Here is a 22,852-nt window from a genome sequence, read left to right on the forward strand (position 1 = left end):
TAATAGTAAGAATAGAAGGACCCAAGGTAGAAAAGACTTCCTTAAAAAGTCGAGGAGGAACAACATCAAGAGGGGAGCCAGATGGCTTCATACTGAAAACCAGCTGCTTTAAAAAGGACAAAGTGACAGGCTCAAAGTGGTCAAACACAGCCAAACAAATTTGTTTATTCTACTTACTGATTTGGCTGGCTTTAACTGTTTGTTTAAATCAATAGAATATGACAATTACTTTAAGGTATTTTTGATAGTTTTCATTATGCTATATAAATTATTGACTGATTTAAAGTATTTATGAAATCATGAGTGTACATCATATGTTTAAAATTAGCTAAAACCATCTAAACCAATTTAATATAGAAAAATACTATTTTGTTCATTATCAATGGTTTTTTTAGCATGAGAATTCTGGTGGTGTTACACGTATCTGGGAGGAAGGCACTGCCGGAAGGGGCAGAGCCATCCTGAGGAGCCAGTCATAAAAATAAATGGACCCTGTTTAGATATGGGGCATTAGACTGTGTGAGAAAGAGGGAGGGTGAGGTTGTCAGAAAGAGAAAGAGAGATAAATAGCAGCACTTATGAGATACACTCCTCTGATTAAATCCATTGGCCTGTGTATGTGTCTGCTAGTGAGTCTCAGAAAGGATCCTGGCTTGGATCAGCTCATGAAATTGAAGAAAGTGAGGCAGACAATGTTGCCTCTGACCCCAAGTGAACGGCAGCCAGTATTGGTGATATCCATCCATCCATCCATCCATCCATCCATCCATCCATCCATCCATCCATCCATCCATCCATCCATCCGTCATCCAACCCGCTATATCCTAACTACAGGGTCACGGGGGTCTGCTGGAGCCAATCCCAGCCAACACAGGGCACAAGACAGGAAACAAACCCCGGGCAGGGCGCCAGCCCACCACAGTTGGTGATATCACTTTGGCTATAAATATGGCAGTGCCTGGCAGGTTCAACATCTCTTGATGGATTTTCCTAAACAGCTTCAAAATCTTAATGGTAGTTAGTTTCTTCTCAGACAAGCCCTAATATAACACTTATGTTTTTGGCTACAACTTAATTTATGCTTTCTACTCACTCTACTCTACTAAGTTTGTTTTGCCCTCTGGTTTTGTTTGCTTGGTTCTGACTTTCTTCTGGCTTTGACCCTGGCTCATCCCTAAGCACTTTTCTTGGTACCTATATCATCTCGTGGTTTCATTACCAAATCACCATCTTCCTAAGATTTTTTTTAAATAAACAATTGATCTTAATCACAAATACACACACACATACATCAAAGAAAACAGGGCTGCATTTCTTTCTTGTTGAAGAATTATCTATTACTCCTAAATGTAAGAGATCATTTTACATGCAACTCAAAAAAAACAAAATATGTCCATATTTTTAAATTTCATTTTATTTATGATACTCTAATGTGGGTATAATGTAAGGTATACTGGAGAGAAGTGACAAAGCAGAGGAAGAATAGATCTGCACTCTATCTAAAATAATAAAAACATCCTAAATGTTAAGAAACCATTTAAATACTGCAGTGTTTCTATGGTGGAGAAAGCATGCTCTACAATATTTTAACATGACTAAAGGCTAAATCCTTGTCAATGAAGATGTCTCTTGTATTTAGGACTAATCCAGCTAAACCCTAAATTCAGGTCAGGTCAGTTCAAAGAACTTCAACTAAAGAATCAGTCAGGACAAAAGTTGAGTCTATTATTCAACACCTTGGTAACATCAGGAAATATGTGTTTTTTTGAGTTGTTGCAAGTTACCTTTTTATTTTGCTTATGTACATTATTATATGTATAGCTACTGATGTAAACAGATATTTATTTTTGCAAACAGAAGCTGGCCAATTATAGGTCAGGTCAGGGCACATTGCCACACCCACCACATGACAAAACAGCTTGGAATCTCGGTTGGCAATCCCCCAGGCAGACACGTGGGCATCCCTTTGGCTCAATAATATCCAACTGCAGATCCAGAGCACCATGCATCACTGCAGGTCAGCACCATACTGTACATCACTGCAGGTCTATGGCAGCAGTTATAGGATGGAAGTTAAGGTTTGGGGTTTGTATGGTTAACATATAGGATAAATGGTTAAGGTTAAGGGTCAGTTTTGTTAAGGTTAGGGTTTGATGTGGTTAGCGTGTCAATCAATTTGATTTGTGATGACCTATAAATATTTACTACCAAACTGCTGGTCTAGACATGTGGTAATGTTACTTCTGCCATGAAACTGCTAGCATAGACCTGTGGTAACATATGGTGCTGTAGCTCTGCAGGTCAATACAACTCCTTTGGCCTGGTCAGCCATTCTGGTCCTCAACAATGAGGATTCAGCGAGCTGGATCACCTTTGGGGAATCGTGCCACATGGCCGTAGTGCTGTAACTGATGCTCCCTCACAATGCAGGTAATGTGTCTTATTTGGGACTCAGTGAGCAACCATTTGTTTGACACAAAGTCAAACCAGAGGTACCCAAGAATTCTCGGAAGAGATACAGTACCAAAAGCACCAGGACTATAAAAACTTGGACCTTCATCCTTTTGCAAAGACATTGGGAGCACCTCATGATGCCCCATGCTCTCCCAGTCTGTCTACTGACTTCACAGGAAGAGTCACCGGAGACATGAATGTCACTGTTTAGGTAAGAAAACCTCTTAACAAGGTCAACACACTCTCCGCAGACAGACACACTGCTGATGGCTGTGCCCAACATGTCATTAAAGACCTATATCTTGGTCTGTAGTTCATTACCACAGAATTAACAGTTGTCAGTATTGCCTATGATAGTGGTTCCCAAAATCAAACCTGTGACTGGAGATTTTTGTTCCAAACAGTTTCACAATGAGTAAGTCATTCTAGCAACAATGGATATCATCTGGTCTTTTTTTACCTTCTTCATTTAAAAAAAGCACACTAGTGTGAGATTAACATTTACAATAGATGTAGAAATATTTGTATTTTTGTTATTGCATTAAAGTTTCTTTTGTTATTTTACTTTTAATTCGCCTTTTCTATTCCATTAATTGCAATCTAATAATAATTAGCAATGAGGAGTGGAAACACTAGAAAAGACAAAACTGACTGCAGATACTTGCACATCAGATCAATTAGCATGCTCAGTAGTAAATAATGGCTTAAATAATACCTGGAAAAGTGGAATGAAAATTATCATTATGGTGACAAAATCTTAAAAATTATGATACAGAACATTAAATTACCTCAATATAACATGCAGAAATGCTTGCTGCATTTCAATTAAAAAAACAGTTTTGTAATTTTTGTATTGACACCAAAGCACTGAAACTATTAAATAAAAGCTTTCTTAATTAAGAGATGTGTCCAATTAAAAGCAATAACTGGTTCAGGCAAAACCTTGTAGATTCAGGTGTCCCCCAGGACTGAACTTGGGCACCACTGGCCTACGATAAATGTGTTTTTAATTAATGATGTATATTAACACCTAGAACATAAGATATGTTTTTCAATATTAATTCCTAAAATGCTAGTCAAATTAAATTACGCTATTCAGCTTGCTCTGTCACAAAATCGATTGTATGCGTTAATATTAATTTTTAATGTTAAAATTTTATAACAAACAAACCATTTATTTTAATTATACGATTATGCTAAGCATGTCATTTTTACTTTACAGTATATGGTTAATCTGGTGTATCTGTGTTAACTTCTTTTCATCAATTCTTACTATGAGAAAACAGGTGCTCGTGTTGAATACTTAAGTTATTCTACCTGAAAACAAATGAATAAACCGCCCATTGCTTATTCAGAAGCAGAAAAATATTGTATTTCCCCATTGCTTATTCAGAAGCAGAAAAATATTGTACGTCCCAAGAGGCGGTCTTCTAATACAATACTGAAGAGGCGTGGTGTACTGTAGCCCAACGGTCTTCGTCACGTGACATGGGGGCGGTGTTGCGGGTGGAGATGACGTGATCCTCCAATGAGACAATTACTATTTGTATGCCAACGCAACAGCAATATTGGATTTTGCAGACTCTGTCAAAGTATTTTATATAAAAAGTATGGATAACAGTGCATGTAATATTCACGTTCTACTACAAGCTGCCGAATATTTAGAGAGGCGAGAGAGAGGTAACGTAACATTGTTTTTCCCCAGTAGGCTTGCATATTGCACTTGGATGCATTTTTTTTTTTTGCATGCAACAAATCTTCTCTTTTTTCACTACGATTAGATATGTAAATAAAACACTTCTAAATTCTCCGATGGAACTGTGGTGGAAGTGCATAGATACATGTTATTTTTATTGACCGGAATTGCTTTATTAACCCCAAGAGCCATTTAGCAATAGGAACGAAGGCGCCAAGTTGCACACAATTTGAAAAAGCAGTTGCACAGTTTGTTTCTAATCATCAGTTTTGGATGTTTGCGCGTCGTTTGTATTTGCATTTGTGTGACATTTTAATCTTCGGAAAGCAAGGCTGTTATGTTCAAGTGATGTTAATCTTTTTTTATTATTATTTTATGAACGGTATTCCTGGCGCCAAATCCTATCTGTCAGTAATCTTTTTGTTTTGTTCACGCAGCATTTTACTCATTTCTTATCCGATTGCACCTATCAAGAAACGGTAATTTAAAATAGTGTCAAAAATAATAAAACATTATAATAATGTTTAAATGGCTGACGTATACCAGCAGTTACATTAAATTAGTGATGTATTTGAATGTGTATACATTTTTTTTATACAATTATACACCAGGTTTTGTATAGTGCACTTTTCTCTCAGTATTACAAAGCAGTGGCATAGCATGTAATTTGTTCGGTGCCTTTGCTCTTAAAGTTAACAGATTTTGGCGAGTCGTGATATTAACCATTACGTATCCGTTTTCAGCAGAAGCGGAGCACGGCTATGCATCAGTCTTACCGTTTCAAGGTAGAAACTTTTCACATAAGCGAAGCAAACCGAAACCAAAGAAGAATCCGGAGAGTATCAGGTAGGTGACAACAGATGGTAATCTTTTGTTGTGATTAAATTACCGTGTGCTTTATTTTAAAAGTCAATTATATAAGAATGTATTCTTTATTAATAATACAATACGTACCGGTATTAATTCATTTTGATATCCCTAACTTGAAACGAACATCAAGAAAAAAAACAACTTGGAATTGCAAAGAAAATCACTGCAAAATATTATCTAATTATTTTTTTTCCCGCAAATAAGAACAATAAAAAATGTTATACTGCACTGGTGCTTTACAAGTATCTGTTGAATTATTTTAAATTGTACCACAGTTTTTGGATGGCTTCATGTAACGTTAGTAATTCAGTTTACTTTTTGTTTCGGTTAATTTTCTTAAACTTTATATACCTCACACCAGTTTACAACCTTAACACGTTTACAAAAAGGTACAATTATCACAAAATAATGTACAATATTAAAAATGCAGACAGCATACAACAGTGCAATTTGTATAGAGACTGACACATGTATTACCTTTATAAAACTTGTGTAACCATGTTAACTTACGATCAGGTTGCAGTTTAGAAAAGCAAAATATAATTACTATTAACAGATTCCAGAGAAAGCAAACCTCTGCAGTCTATGGTCATTCAGAAAAGAGCATGTCAAAATCACAAAGCTAACTAGTTGCCCTACACTTGTTGAAAATATTGCAATGTACTATTATACAGACTAGTGTCAATGATCTTAGTGGAATCCTGCAAATGCCTGACACTATGTTTTGTTTTTGGTGATAACACAGCTGCTCAAAGGTTAGGAAGTCTGGTAAAAATAAATAGGAAAATGGTAAAGAGAAACAATCACTCAAAGATTTCATTAATAATGTCAGTATTAGCAGCATCACTAGCAGATAAAGGTAAAGCATTTGCTATAATAAAACATCATTTTGTTGATCATTCCAGAATTTGGGATACTTAAGTCCAGGCTTTACCTCCTAAAATTATATTTGTTTTTTTGAAGAATTTTAAAAAGGCAGTCATTTTGTGCTGGCAGTATAGGGTAACTTCTCTGGCAACTTTTTGAATACTAGTATTTAGCTCACGCTATGTGATTTTTTTTTATTATTATTATTATTTTAATCCTCTGACACGTTCCCAAACTAAACACCCATCCTTGTATTAGGTAATACAATATAGGAAATAAGGCAATCACTTATTAGAAAATAATTAATTTCTTTACATTGAATTTCAAAAGTTACAAAACTTCAGGATAAACAATATTCTGAGTAAAAATTTGGCTCCTTGATACTCGTTTTCCTTGAATCACATTTTTCTCAATTTGAACTTTAACATTTTTATGTGAAGTTGGTCTTGAGAAAGCAACATTCAGTTGCGTATGTGAGAAGACAGGATTAGGTAAGTAAATTCCAACGTTCTGAAAAGTTTACCTTTGTGACTTGTTAATTGTCATAGCAAATGCGACTTTTATAGGCAATAGTTGATAGTTTGATGAACTAAAAGAATCTATAGTATAAAAATTGTTTGTCCTTTGGCAGCTCCAGTAAGAACTTCTCTGAATATGAGATTAGATTTTATTTGTGTGACAATAAGTCTTGTTCCATTACACAATTCTTTTTTCGGTATTGATGTTCCACAGTAGAATAATAATAATGGCTCCTATTCTTAAGTGATGTACTATATAGGCATTCCAGTTGGAGTGAGAGAATTGATGAATTCAACGGAAAAGTTGATTTGATTCTATTCAGTTCCGTCTTTTATTGAGTCAATTGACAAATACTCCACATTTTGTCCTTTGGGAAGATTTAGTATTTGATCATAACTAAATGGAAAGTTTAATACATTCATTTATAAAAAAATTTTAAAGCATGTAAATGGTTTAGTTTTTATGAGATTTATATACACTCACTGGCAAAAAATTGAACTTTTTTCATTTATGAGCTGACTGACAATGAAAGGTACTCAGTATTTGCACCATTAACTTTGTTTTTTGGGATTTTGATAAGTAGTAACCCTATCTTTTTGCCAGTGTATTTTTAAAATCTCATTACGTTTGCATGGGTCTCACCCAAAAAAAATATCTCCAGCCCTATAAGGACTGTGGACATGGAGCTGCTCTTAATCATTTCAGTAGGTGTCTGGCTATGAAATTTACTGATCTTTGCATGCACAGAAGTTATGCACAGAAATAGGGCCAAAAATGTGTTTTTTCAAATGGCCGCCGTTTTGAAACTATGGGTGTGGGGTTGGTCAGAGCTCTTTATGGTTCTGACTGAAAATATTAATTTTTTTAGTTAAAATTCTGAGATCACAACTCTAAAAATGAAGTGATTACTCCGGATAAAGATCTTTCTCTTATTATATAGATATCAATTATTCTCTTAAGCACCTTTTTCTACACATCTACTGTATAAACTGTTCTTTGGATTCTCATAGTTCTTGAAGTTTGAAGTACCTTATGGCAAAAGCTTTTTTAGAGTAATTTTAAATAATTATCATATGCTTCACCATGACCAAATGATTTTGTTCCATTCTAACAAAATTTTAGTGTATTGGTGAAAAGTGATTGCCCTTATCTAAACCATTGCTGGGTATTTGTTAGTACACATTGAATTGATATGAGTGTCTCACCTTTTTCAGTACCCATTTCAATTAATTTTCCTGAAGTTTACATCTTATATTTATTTCTCTTCTGGTTCGTCCTGCTTCCACTTCAAAACCGGTCCTGCCCACACGCCGCCGGCACTGCATTTCTCGATTCCTATTCGTCCTCTTCCAAACCCTTCCACACGCTGCCTGTGGCTCCTCTTCAAAACCAGTCCTGCCCACACGCAGCCGACACGGAATTTCTCGATTCCTATTCATCCTCCTCCAAACCCTTCACCACATTCTTCCAGTTCGATTCCTGCAACAAAACTTTTCAAAAGCGAACCTCACTTGCTAAACACAAGAAAAGGCATTCTTCACAACAACTATATGAGTGCCAGAAATGCAATAAGATGTTCACTACACAGGATTGTCTGACTAAACACAACAAAACTCATTCACAACTCTTTTTTTTTTTATTAATTTTATTGTAATCATTCCGTACATATAGATCAGTTTTTACGAAAAATAGGATTGAAAGCAAATCAAACCCCACCCCTGAGAAGGAGAGCATGGCCAAAGGAGTAATACTTAAGGCTTGTAAACATGCCTAAATTATTGAGTTTAATAGGGCAAAAAAAGATAAATGGAGAAGGAAAAGAAATGCGGAAATAATTATTTCTTCTTATTCTAAAATATTATTGATTAAATCCTGCTAGGTTTTGAAAAAATTCTGTGCAGATCCCCTAACTGAGAATTAGATTTTTTCCAATTTCAAATAATATAAAACATCGGTTTCCCACTGACTTGTTAGAGGAGAGTTAGGATTCTTCCAATTTAACAAAATCAGTCTGCGTGCCAAAAGTGTAGTGAATGCAATCACAGTTTGCTTGTCCTTATCCATTTCAAATCCATCTGGAAGAACACTAAACACAGCTATTAGTGGGTTAGGAGGGATTGTGACACCAAGGCTGTCTGAAAGGCACTTAAAAATTTTGGTCCAAAATGATGTTAATTTGGTGCATGCCCAAAACATGTGACCCAGTGAGGCAGGAGCTTGGTTGCAGCGTTTGCAGGTTGGATCTTGCCCTGGAAACATTTTGGACAGTTTTAAGCGAGACAGATGAGCTCGATATATAAATTTTGAGTTGAATAATTCTATGCTTTGCACATATGGAGCTTGAGTGAATTCTCTGCATTGCTACCTTCCACTCCTTTTCTGATACATTAATTAAGAGGTCTTTTCCCCATTGTCCTCTTGTATCTTTAAAAGGAAGGGACTCTAATAAAATTTTATATATTGCAGAAATGGTGTCTTAAGTCCTCGAAGTTGAGCAGTATTTTTTCCAGCATAGTGGAGGGTATAAGATGAGGAAAATCGGACAGGTTCTGTTTGACAAAGTTTCTAATTTGAAGATCGTGAAAGAAATGTGTAGCTGGAAGGTTAAATTTGGAATGTAATTGTTCAAAGGATGCAAAGATATTGTCTGTATAAAGATCTCTGAGCAATTTAATCCCAAATCTTTTCCAGATATTAAAAACTGGATATGTTTGCGAGGGTTGAAAGAGGTGGTTCTCTTGCAGGGGTGCCACAGATAGAAGATTTTCCATCTTAAATTGCTTTCTAAATTGGTTCCATGTTCTGAGTGAGTGAAGCATTATTAGTATATTTGTGATAACTTGCATTTATTGGAGCACAAAGCAGGGAATATAAAGAAGTGCTGCAGGATTTTACTTCTATTGCGGACCAGGCCTGTGTATGTTCATTTATTTGTGTCCAGGTTTTTATGGCTTGTATGTTTGCTTCCCAGTAATAAAACTGAAAATTAGGTAGAGCCATGCCACCTTCTGCCTGAGGTCTTTGTAGGGTTGTTCTTCGGATACACAAATGTTTTGAGTTCCAAATAAATGAGGTCATGGTTAAATCTACAGTAATCCCTCCTCCGTCGCGGGGGTTGCGTTCCAGAGCCATCCGCGAAGTAGAAACCATATGTTTATATGGTTATTTTTATATTGTCATGCTTGGGTCACAGATTTGCGCAGAAACACAGGAGGTTGTAGAGAGACAGGAACGTTATTCAAACACTGCAAACAAACGTTTGTCTCTTTTTCAAAAGTTTAAACTGTGCTCCATGACAAGACAGAGATGACAGCTCTGTCTCACAATTAAAAGAATGCAAACATATCTTCCTCTTCAAAGGAGTGCGCGTCAGGAGCACAGACTGTCAGAAACAGAGAGTAGAGAAAAGCCAAGCAAAATGACACCTTTTATTGGCTAACTAAAAAGATTACAATATGCAAGCTTTCGAGGCAACTCAGGCCCCTTCTTCAGACAAGAGAGGAAAGCAAACAAATCAATAGGGCTGTTTGGCTTTTAAGTATGCGAAGCACCGCCGGTACAAAGCTGTTGAAGGCGGCAGCTCACACCCCCTCCGTCAGGAGCAGGGAGAGAGAGAGAGAGAGACAGAGAAAAACAAAGTCAAAAATCAATACGTGCCCTTTGAGCTTTTAAGTATGCGAAGCACCGTGCAGCATGTCGCTTCACGAAGCAGCTGCACACAGAAGGTAGCAACGTGAAGATAATCTTTCAGCATTTTTAAGCGTCCGTATCGTCTAGGTGTTCGAACAGCCCCCCTGCTCACACCCCCTACGTCAGGATCAGAGAAAGTCAGCGCAAGAGAGACATTGAGAAAAGTAAGTTGGGTAGCTTCTCAGCCATCTGCCAATAGCGTCCCTTGTATGAAATCAACTGGGCAAACCAACTGAGGAAGCATGTACCAGAAATTAAAAGACCCATTGTCCTCAGAAATCCGCGAACCAGCAAAAAATCTGCGATATATATTTAAATATGCTTACATATAAAAACCTCGATGGAGTGAAGCCGTGAAAGGCGAAGCGCGATATAGCGAGGGATCACTGTAATTGCTTAAAAAATTATTTATTGATATATATTGGGATGTTTTGAAATGAATATCCATCCTAAGCTTCTTTTTTATCTTAACAATGTTAATTCTTCCGGCTAGAGTGAGATGAAGGGTTGACCATCTATGCAAGTCTTGCTTAATTTTTTCCATACAGACGGAGAAATTTTGTTGATAAAGAGCTTTATGTTTACTTGTGATATTTACCCCTAGGTATTTAAACTGATCTACTATGGTAAAAGGTAAGATGTCCAGTCTAATATTATATGCTTGAGAATTCACTGGAAAGAGTATACTTTCATTCAAATTAATTCTGAGACCAGAGATCTTTTGAAAATCTGAAACTGCTGTTAAAACTGCAGGCACAGTGTTTTCTGGGTCTGATATATATAAAACCATATCATCTGCATATAGAGAAATTTTCTGCTCCAGTCCTTCTCGGATAATCCCCTTTATCTGATAAGAATTTCGACAATGGACCGCCAGTGGTTCAATGGCGATTGCAAACAGCAGTGGTAACAAAGGGCATCCTTGTCTGGTGCCATGTTCTAGTTTAAAGTAGTCTGAACAAATGTTGTTAATACAGACTGAGGCTTCTGGACTGGTGTACAGTAGTTTGATCCATACACAAATATTCAGGCCAAACCCAAATTTCTCCAATGCAGTGAAAAGGTAGTTCCATTCAATCATATCAAATGCTTTTTCTGCATCCAATGATAATAATTTCTCTGGGGTGTTTGACTTTGCTGGTAAATATATTACATTAATCAGGCATCGAAGATTGGAAGGTAAGTGTCGGCCTTTAATAAATCCAGTTTGATCCTGTGATATTACCGAAGGCAGCACTTTCTCCATCCTTCTAGCTATAATTTTGAGAGTATCTTAACATCATTATTAAGAAGTGAAATTGGTCTGTATGATGCACATTGTAACAAGTCCTTATTTTGTTTAGGAAAGACGGTGATTAATGCTTGACGAAAAGTTTGAGGTAGAATTTGATTGTCTCTAGCTTCTGTAGATGTTGCCAATAAGAGGGGAGCTAGATGAGTGGAGAACTTCTTATAAAATTCTGTACGGTAGCCATCAGGGCCTGTTGATTTCCCGCCTTGAAGTGACTTTATAGCATCTTGTAATTCTGATAGGGTCAGAGGTTTATCCAGTTCCTCAGCACTAAAAGTATCTATTTGTGGTACCTGTAATGTATCCAGAAATACATTAGGTTGTGTGTTGTCTTCTTTAAATTCAGTAGAATATAAGGTTTTATAGTAGTCTCTAAATGTGTGCATTATATTTTTATGGTCAATGATTTCATCTCCATTAGTGTTGGTGATTACTGGGATTGCATTGCGAACTTCTTGCTTGTGGATTTGTTGAGGTAAAAGTTTATTAGCTTTCTCTCCGTGTTCATAGTAATGATGTCTTGATTTATAAATAAGTTGTTCAGTTTCTTTAGTTGTCAAGATGTTGAGTTCTGTATGCAGAGCCTGCATTTTCCTAGTAATTTCGCTTCTTAGCTCTGACACTTTCTTGGTTTCTAATTTATTTCTGTGGGAAAGATATGAAATAATCTGTCCTCTTAAGAAGGCCTTTAGAGTTTCCCAGAGTGTTCCTGCAGAGACCTCTGAGGGTGTGTTTGTCTCTAGGAAGAAGCTAATTTGTTTGGATATAAATTCTGTACAGTTCTCGTCTGCTAATAGAAGTGGGTTAAGGCGCCATCTGCGAGGTGAGTGAGGGGGGCATAATGATTTTAGCTCCAAAATTAGAGGTGCATGGTCAGAGATAACAATTTTGTCGTATTTACAAGATTTAATCGTGGGTAAGAAATTATTATCTATAAAGAAATAATCGATTCTTGAGTAGCTATGATGCACTGGTGAGTAGAACGAATATGTTCTTGAGTTTGGGTTTAGAAACCTCCAGGGGTCTGATAAGTTGTGGTCGGTTACAAACTGTGTAATTGTCTTTGCAGTGTTAGGATTCCTGCCACAGGGGGGACGACATCTATCTAAGAGTGGATTTAAAACACAGTTAAAGTCCCCAGCCATTATAATTTTATGAGTGTTCACATTGGGAATGGATGCAAATAGATTTTGCATGAATTCCTTATCATCGACATTGGGTGCATAAACATTTATCAAAATCATTTTACAGTTAAATAAGTTGCCCATGACCATCACATATCTCCCTTCAGGATCCGATACTACATCTGATGCTACAAATGGGACTGTTCTATGTGTGAGAATTCCCACACCTCTTGTTTTCTTTGTAAAGCTAGAATGGAACATTTGGCCAGTCCAGTCTTTTTGTAGCCGGAATTGATCCTTGCTTAGTAAGTGGGTCTCCTGTAAAAATACTATTTTAGAGTTTAAGCCTGTTAGGTGAGAGCATACTTTCTTTCTCTTTAATTCGTGATTCAGGCCTTTAACATTCCAGCTCACAAAATTAACTGTCCCATCATGGAGACATTGATTCTGAATTTTTAATGTCATTTTATAGTCTTAACTGGTAGTGAGGCAGTTTTAATCTTAATTTCCAATTTCCCCACGAGTTATTGCCATACAGCCTATTGTTGCGTTGATAGTTATAATTATAAGGATTTAAAGGATAGATTAGATATAGCCTGCTCTCCTTCTCTCCCCCCCTTATCCCCCCACCCCCCCATTTTGCCTCCCCACATGAGGCTAGACCCCACTTCACAATGTCCCAGTCCTCTGACATACCGAGCATGTCCAAAACAAAACAAGAACCCCCCTCCCCCGCAGCGGTGTTTGAGAATTAAAAAGTAGAGATATCTATTGCAGCTAAAGCCTAAATACTATCTGCCAAAAATATATTAACAGTCTTTAAACTTAGATTTTAAAATTGCTGAAGATTATATTTTATTTTAATACATAATTCGCCTGCCTCCTCACTCACGTCTGTCCAAAGCCGAATGCGCAGTCACCTTCTGCGCAGCTGCCCGAAAAACCTTACGAGACCGACATCCAACCCCAACATAGCGGCAGGCGGCGGATTTACGGCCGCAAAAATTTAAAGAGAAAGGCGACTTCAATTAAAGCTCTAGAGGCCTGAAAGGCGATTTCGACTACAGCTCGAGGCCTAATTACGCATTCTGATTCAATTAAGCATTCATTCAATACACCTATATCAGGGTTGTGGTGCTTATATTTATTACTATTCCATATTGTACTGGAACATTCATCATTCAATATTATACTATAGGCCTGGAAAATTCATCAACTAACAGTACAAGCCTGTAAAGTAATGAGTAAAGCGGACTACAATCATTACAAAACAACTTCTTGGTTACTTATCATTTGTTCTTCATACACTGCTGACACAAACTCATGCCCGTTTCATCTTATGTTGTCGAAACGGGGTCTTTGTCTAGTAATAAGATAATAAAATAATGAACCCTGGGAATGGTGTTAAAAAGTGGTCTAAGATAAGCATAGTAAATCCTAATGCAATAATAGAAATAATAATAAACCAAGGGTATGATGTTAAACAGTCTCCTTTAGGGTAGTAAAAGAAAAAGAAACAAAAAAACAAAAAAAAACAAACCCTACTTTAATTACTTCCACACACTCACGTCTCCAACTTCCACACACTCGCGTCTATAACTGTAATTAAAAAATAAACATATAGCGTCCAAGTAAAGAAAAGGATGTATGATTATAATACCCATATCTTTACAAGTGGATCAGACAGCAGGTGATAGCTCCTTGCCATGCCATGACAGGATACGGCTCATTATTGTCTTTCAAAAGAGTGTCGGGAACAGCTTCTTTAATTCCTTTTCAGCTTCCTCCTTGCTTGAAAATACATAATACTGGCCACGAACTTCCACTTTCAGTTTGGCGGGATACAAGAGGCTGTATTTATATCGACTTTCCGTAACAGCTGTTTAATGTTGAAGAAGGCAGCCCATTTTGCAGCTGTTAAAGGTGAGAAGTCAGGGAAAATACGAATGACATTATTTTCAAATATAATCTCTTGCTTGTGTCTGAGACGTGCCATCACATCAAGCTTACATCATAGTTGCTCAAAGCGAACAATAAAAGACCTAGGTTTAAAGGTATTTGAACTGCATATACGATAAGCTGCTGCTATCTCTGTATCTGGTTTAAAGTCATCTCCAATTATTTTAGAGAGTAATTCTACTGCAAATTTCACTGGGTTTGTACTTTCTCGTTTCTCAGGTAGACCTTCGATTCTAATATTATTCCTTCTGCACCCATCCTTCAGGGCAGCAAGTCTGTCTCCGAGTTTTTTGCATTCGGAATTCGCAGCTGTAGCTTTTTCATCTGCATTAGATGGCAAGTGTTCCGCTGTTTCAATTCGAGCCGTGAATGTCTGCTTAACGTCATCCAGCTGATTGGCACATTTTTTAAGTTTGGATCTATTTTCTTCAATGTGTTCCTCTATTTTCCCCACTACACCTTTAAAGGTCGAATCAAAACGATTAAATAGATGCATTTCCCGATCTTTGTTATCCTTCTTAAGCCCCTTAAGCTCCTTAAGCTCCTTCTTAAGCTCATTTACGGCTGTGGAGGTGGCAGTCACCAGTGTTGCAATCATCTCTTTCAGTTCGGACAGATCGCTTCGGCTCTCATGCTCCGCGGGTGGAATTGCACACATTCGCAACTCTTGCAATGCAGTCTCAGCAGACGTACACACAATCCTCTTCCCGTTACCACAGGTACTTCTTCACCTGATTCCTGTTCTCCCGTGTAAGAGGGAATTGGGACTGCAGACCAGCAGTGTAAACACTGTCATGCACTATACTGTACTGGCCTGCTGAGCGTAATACAGTGGAACCTCGGTTCACGACCATAATTTGTTCCAAAACTCTGGTTGTAAACCGATTTGGTTGTGAACCGAAGCAACTTCCCCTATAGGATTGTATGTAAATACAATTAATCTGTTCCAGACCGTACGAACTGTATGTAAATATATTTTTTTTAAAGATTTTTAAGTACAAATAGTTAATTACACCATAGAAAGCACATCGTAATAGTAAACTAAATGTAAAAACATTGAATAACACTGAGAAAACCTTGAACAACAGAGAAAACTAACATTGTAAGAGTTTGTGCTATTGCCTTACTACCCGATCGCTCTAAACACTTTTTTCAAATGAGTTTTAAGCACAGGGGGAAAAAAAACGGAACATTTGAACAAATCCGAACTTTATTTAAAAACCAACCACAAGCAACCAAGGAAGTAACATTGCAGGAGTTCACGCTAATAGCCTTACAACCCAATCGCTGTAAACACTTTTTTTAAATGAGTTTTAAGCACAGGGAAAAAAAGGAACATTTGAAAAATCTGTAATTTAATAAACCACCAAGAAAAGTAACATTGCAACAAATCACGCTACGAACCAAAAAATGAACATTTGAAAAAAGAGAAAAGTAGCATTGCAACAATTCATGCTACGAACCGAAAAAAGAACATTTGAAAAATCCGTAATACAAAAACTAACCATAAACCACCAAGAAAACTAACCTTGCATGAGTCGAGTTCTGGCATGAAGTGAGGAGGAACTGGGTGGAGAACAATCCGGTCTTGTCGCAGCTGAAGACTTGTTGTGGGATGTAGCCTTCGTCCTCCACTAATTTTGTGAAATTTTTCATTAATTCTTTCGCAGCTTCAGCGTCAGAACTAGCAGCCTCTCCATGCCGTACCACACTATGAATGCCACTTCTCTTGCGAAACTTTTCAAACCATCCTCTACTGGCTTTAAATTCCTCACTTTCGCCACTCGTGGAACGGTAGTTTTGCAGCAAATTGCCATGAATCTTCCTGGCTTTTTCGCATAACATCGCCTCACTTACGCTATCCTCTGCAAGTTGCTTCTCGTTCAGCCACACTAGCAACAGTTTTTACACCTCTTCCAGCACTTGAGGCCTCTGCCTGGTTAACGCTGTAACTCCTTTTGCAACATCAGCTGCTTTAATAGATTCTTTCTGCTTTAGAATAGTCGAAATCGTGGATTTTGACTTCTTGTACTCAGCGGCAAGTTCAGTAACACGAACGCCACGCTCATACTTTTCACTAATTTCTTTCTTTACTTCGATTTCAGTTTTCTGCAAAACTTTCTTCTCACCACTCTTCACTTGCTTAGAAGCCATGGTTAACTGCAAAAGCACACGAAATACTGTAGAGCACAAAGAGTTCACAGGTAAAGCATGCACGTCTGACTGAGAACAATGAACAGGGAGAGGCTGAACACGTGCTTAAATACAGTAATCGGCGCGTGCGAACCGGAAGAGAAATGAAATAGAGCACAAAGAGTTCACAGCGAAAGCACGCACATCTGACAGAGAACAATGCAACACGTGCGGAAATCATCAGCGCGCACAAACCGAAAGGGAAACTGGCTTGTTCGTATACCATGTGTGTGGTCGTGAACCGAGGCAAAAGTTTGGCGAACTTTTTGGTCGTAAACCGATTTGTACGTGTACCGAGACGTTCATGAACCGAGGTTCCACTGTACATCCAACAAGTACTCGAGGTGCTGCCACAACGGTAAAGTAGCTTTACCACCTTTGCGGGAGCCACCTGTGTCTTTACAACAGCTTCTTACACAGCAAACATCAGAAGCTAAAAATTATTGTGAACACATTCGAGAATACAACTCTTCTCTAGCGTTTGCTTCCATGGGTGCACAGATAACCTCCTGGCCACGGACCATACTGACTTCTCTAGCGCCTTCAACACCATCCAACCTCTGCTCCTTAGGGACAAGCTGACAGAGATGGGAGTAGATTCATACCTGGTAGCATGGATCGTGGACTATCTTAAAGACAAACCTCAGTATGTGCGTCTTGGGAACTGCAGGTCTGACATTGTGGTCAGCAACACTGGAGCGCCACAGGGGATTGTACTTTCTCCTGTCCTGTTCAGCCTATATACATCGGACTTCCAATACAATTCGGAGTCCTGCCATGTGCAAAAGTTCGCTGACGACACTGCTATCATGGGCTGCATCAGGAGTGGACAGGAGAAGGAGTATAGGGACCTAATCAAGGACTTTGTTAAATGGTGCGACTCAAACCACCTACAACTGAACACCAGCAAAACCAAAGAGCTGGTGGTGGATTTTAGGAGGACCAGGCCCCTCACGGACCCAGTGATTATCAGCGGTGACTGTGTGCAAAGGGTGCAGACCTATAAATACCTGGGAGTGCAGCTGAATGATAAATTGGACTGGACTGCCAATACTGATGCTCTGTGTAAGAAAGGACAGAGCCGACTATACTTCCTTAAAAGGTTGGCATCCTTCAACATCTGCAATAAGATGCTGTAGATGTTCTATCAGACGGTTGTGGCGAGCGCCCTCTTCTATGTGGTGGTGTGCTGGGGGAGGCAGCATAAAGAAGAGGGACGCGTCACACCTGGACAAACTGGTGAGGAAGGCAGGTTCTATTGTAGGCACGGAGCTAGACAATTTGACATCCGTGACAGAGCGATGGGCGCTGAGCAGGCTCCTGTCAATCATGGAGAATCCACTGCATCCACTAAACAGTATCATCACCAGACAGAGGAGCAGTTTTAGCAACAGACTGCTGTCAATGTCTTGCTCCACTGACAGACTGAGGAGATCATTCCTCCCCCACACTATGCGACTGTTCAATTCCACCCGGGGTGGGGGGGGGGGGGTAAACGTTAACATTATTCAAAGTTATTGTCTGTCTGTATACCTGCATTGTTATCACTCTTTAATTTAATATTTTCTTTTATCAGTATGCTGCTGCTGGAGTATTTGAATTTCCCCTTGGGATTAATAAAGTATCTATCTATCTATCTATCTATCTATCTATCTATCTATCTATCTATCTATCTATCTATCTATCTATCTATCTATCTATCTATCTATCTATCTATCTATCTATCTATCTAGGGCAAATTTATCACGAAATCTCTCCACTATACGCTCACACTTCTACCTCTCCAGAATATGGACAGTTGTAAGTTTTTGACACAGTGCAAGCTACTGAATTACGCTTACAAAATAAAGCAAACTCTGCATGCAGCGAAAATTTACTTCTTCAGCTAGATTCCATGCTCAGAACCATCAACCCCTTCGCTAAATCATACAAACACATGCATGAAATCGCTCAGTCCAATCCAACAGCATCTGTACGAATGGTTTTCAAGGAAAACCCTAAGCAGGATTTACGACGATACAGTTCCCCGACATGTCACACCGATGTTGCAGCGATTTTCGTCAGAGAAGATGGCGAACCGTGTGCCGAAAGGGACATTTGCATCTATCCCATAGGCAACTCCTGTAAACAGATTTCCATGCTCAATATGAATTGCGATCCTATGGTTTACCCACTTTTATTCCTTTACGGAGACATTGGCTGGCACAACAATTTACAACATGTTCCCGATAAAAGAACCGCCAAGCGAATAAGGCTTACTCAATGCCAATCAAGGTTATTATAGTTAACGAAAACTAAAATCAAAACTGAAACTATTATTAAAAAAAACATTTTCGTAAACTGAAATAAAATAATTAACAATACCGAAATGAAAAACTAAAACTAAACGAAACTATTAAAGTAGCTGGAAAGACTAACTGAAATAAAATAATAATTTACTAAAATATTTTTAGTTTTTGTTTTTGCATAAATATTCTTGCTGTTAGTCTTTAACCCTTGTAAGTTTTCTCTAAAACAGAAAGTCATCCACCATGAGCCGCCCGCATATATTCATCCAGCGGAGGGCGGCTGTTCACACAGCATTTGCAGTGACAGAGCAAGCTGAGTGTGGGTGCGTAAAGCATGAGAAATAGAAAGCGATTTGCGTGCCGCCTTTCTTTGTGCTTGTTGTATTATCAAGATGTAATTCAAATGGCTGAAATCAGAATTTGCTGGTCAACAAAACGTTTACCATATGGACAGAAAAATCACGAGTGAGTAACATTTCAGTTTATTTCTCAGATGTCTGATTTTTGTTGACAGCAATTCACCTGCCACTTCACACAGGAGAAATCGTTTTTACTTTCTCATATACGAAGTATAGAGAAAATATAGTAATCATGAAAAAAATTCAACCTCAATATTTTGATGAATCTTGACGTTATAGACTAACCAGTGTCCAACAATACTGTTTTTTGGAATTGTGTGTGTACGCACAAAAAAAATATCGTTTAACAACGAAGCGATACAAACAAAGGTAGAGAGTCTGACAAGTGATGAAAAACTAAACATACTAATGGGTTTTTGTATTTATTCCATATTTATTAATTTATCTTTTTTAGTTCATATTCACAACTAGAAATACCTGATATCGTGAAAGCAATCCATTAGCAGAATTATATTTTAAAATATTTGTCTCCCTTTTTTCAATGTTTTTCTCTCTCTCTCTCTCTCTCTCTCTCTCTCTCTCTCTCTCTCTCTCTCTCTCTCTCTCTCTCTAATTAGATAGTTGAAATATCATATTCTTTTTGTTCTTAACATCAGCCTTATCATACATATTGCATACCAGGGATTTTTCCTGCCTTGCATCCAAACCTGCTGCGGTAGGCTCCAGATATCCTGCAATCCTACTCTGGATTAACAGGTTTAGATAATGTACGTATATGTTGTTCTGAATTTCAGACGCTGTCTCTATTGTTTTATGCCTGTCTGTACTCCTATTACCTGCTCTTGCTCTGTTCATTATGGGTTTACTGTCCTTTATGGTGGTCTGTTCAAGACTCACTGCCCCTAACCTTGACACTACATGCTTGTTGTTCTTTGTTTCCCTCAATACAGCTAGGTGGGGTATGCACACTCATTCAAGTCTAAGAGCCCTGTTCTTACTAAGCCCCTGTGATTTTCATGAGAAAATATTTTAAAAATTATAAAATTGTGTAAAATTGTTCATATTCAGTGTCTAGTTTTGATTATGCTTGTTTTTATCAGACAAAAACAAAACCAGATAGTAAACCAGGCAGTGTAGTAAGCTTCCACTAACGTTAAACTCATATCCAAATCTGTTAAGTGTACAGTTCTGTCTGATTGTGACACAAAACTAACTACGTAGGTGCTCCATGCCATAATTACTAAAACTAAAACTGAAACTAATATATATAAAAATAAAATAGAAATGTCTTTGTGAAATAAAAACTAAACTAAAACTAAAAATACACGATGAAGGAAAACTAAAACTAAACTGAATTTCCAAGTAAGGTCAGAAAAAATATAGAAATAAAAACTAATATAAAAAGGCAAAACTATAATAACCTTGATGCCAATTTTACGCGTACAGATTAGCAATGAGGAATACATTTAGTACTTTGCACTTCAGCGGCACACTATTCCAACAGTACGTCGTAGATGCGTATGTTAAAACAGAGGGTGTGCGTCTCAATTATCTCAGATTACATCAACAAGATCTGCGCGTGGAACAATAAATACAAGCAAACGCTGAAAATAACAACATATGTGTAGGCAAAATGATTATATTACCGTCCACATTTCCAGGAAGTCCAAGATACATGCAACAAAACTTTCAGGATGCAATGGCCATAGTATGTAAATTCGGAAAGCCTGATTTAGTTATCACTTTCACATGTAATCCTGCTTGGCCGGAAATTCTACATGCACTGTCAGATACCCAAAGACCAGAGCACAGACCTGATATTGTAGTACGAGTAGATCTTTCGACTCATTATCTGTCGTCTCCATCAAAACACCTATTCACAACAGCGTCTTTCAAGAAGTATTTATTTCTTCTTGATTTCTGAATTCCTTTCTCACCGTTTTCCTTCCTGTTCTTACACCGCTGTATGCTATGGCGGGCTTCGGCTAGTTAAACTATAATAGAATCGGATTGAGTCTGCTCCCCTTGTTTATATAACCATACAAGGGAGAAAAAGGACAGTTCCTACAGTATTCAGAAATTTTCCCAGCCTGTAGTTCTTTAAAATAAAAAATAAAATACACCTTAAGGGACTGAGTCTGTGTGAGTGTGTGTGTGTGTGTGTGTGTGTGTGTGTGCATATGTCTGATCATAATCTGATATTTGGGTGGTCACCTACCAGGTAACACTGTGGTTGGTTGGCCAGTCAACGGAAATCCGTCACGCCCTCTCAGTTGAGAGAACCAGATCATAGACATGGTATATGCCAAATAATACAAAGAGTACACGACACGTGTTTCACCCAAATTGTGCTCATCAGGTATTCACATTTTTTCTTCCCCTTGCAGGGATGGAACCTCGGACATTAGCACCTGAGTCGAACTCTCAGACGTTGCACCACAGCAGTTGGTTTGCTTAAACCTGATGAGCCCCAATTAGGGTGAAAGACGTGTAGTGTATTCTTTGAATTATTTTGCAGGTACTATATATCACACATGATATGTATGTGTGTGTATGTATATATCTATATACACTAGTTATTCTGTAAATATTATATGATACATATTTATTTGATATTTAGCTTGTATTCCAGCAGAACATCCCTTTATTCTCTCAATCAATTAAGCACTTTCTTTAACAATATTTGTACATCACATAACTTTCTCAGATGTGCTTAATTCATTTCAGGGTTGTAGGGGTCATGGCCTACCCTGATCATAGTGAGCACAAGGCAGAATAATGTCCTGGACAGGATGCAAGCCCATCGCATATCTCTCTCTCTCTCTCTCTCTCTCTCTCTCTCTCTCTCTCTCTCTCTCTCTCTCTCTCTCTCACTGTTTGTGATAAACATGCAGGCATATCCACTTTTGGTCTGTGTACCTTTTGAAAATTGAATATTTCTGTAGCTGCATTTTCCCAAAATTACCACAGTTCAACAGGTCTAGCATACAAAATGGGATTCAACAAAAGCCTGACACGTAGAAATGATTCCACAGACAACATATCTTCATTTCAAAAAGCTTTTTAGTAAAAATTCAAAGTAAAACATTTCCCACAAAAAAGAAAAAAATAAAATAGCAAAAATTAGAAAAGTGCATATTTAAGAGAAGTTCTGTTCAAATCTTAAATTTTGTTACATTTCTAATGTTTACAAAACAACTTCTAAACATGTCTGAACCATTTCTAAATGGTTAGAAAGCTGTATGCCTATTCCATTTCTAAGCTAAAAATGTGTCTTTTAAGTCCCTGTGTACTGGGACCTATTCTAAACAACAACTGACTCTATTATCACACTGTATCTTAATTTAGCAAAAAAGTTCTATCTCTTATTAACTTACCGTGGGTTAAAGGCTATACCATTGTCTATGGCTATGACTAAGCAAACACTAATATGAAATTAACTTAACTTAAAGCATTACTTTCTAGGTTGGCTCTTACATTTCCGGGCCCCTAATTGGCTATGCAGGAGCTGAGACAATTACTATACTTCTATATGAGCCAAC

The 22,852-nt window shown here is 37.8% G+C and overlaps 1 protein-coding gene across 2 annotated transcripts in view; it reads left to right on the top strand.

Moving 5' to 3' along the window:
• The first annotated feature begins 3,962 nt into the window (after positions 1-3,962).
• The window catches only part of mxd3 (MAX dimerization protein 3), a 111,514-nt gene continuing 92,624 nt past the window's right edge, over positions 3,963-22,852 (top strand). The window contains exons 1-2 of one of the 2 annotated variants that reach the window (XM_051933565.1): positions 3,963-4,134; positions 4,894-4,996. In XM_051933565.1, coding sequence (XP_051789525.1) covers positions 4,065-4,134; positions 4,894-4,996 — 173 coding nt within the window. In that variant the 5' untranslated portion in view covers positions 3,963-4,064. The remainder of the gene's footprint in view (positions 4,135-4,893; positions 4,997-22,852) is intronic. The other variant, XM_051933566.1, reaches the window with a different exon arrangement.

This window comes from Erpetoichthys calabaricus, chromosome 11, assembly GCF_900747795.2.
Source record: "Erpetoichthys calabaricus chromosome 11, fErpCal1.3, whole genome shotgun sequence".
Classification (NCBI taxonomy): Eukaryota; Metazoa; Chordata; class Cladistia; order Polypteriformes; family Polypteridae; genus Erpetoichthys; species Erpetoichthys calabaricus.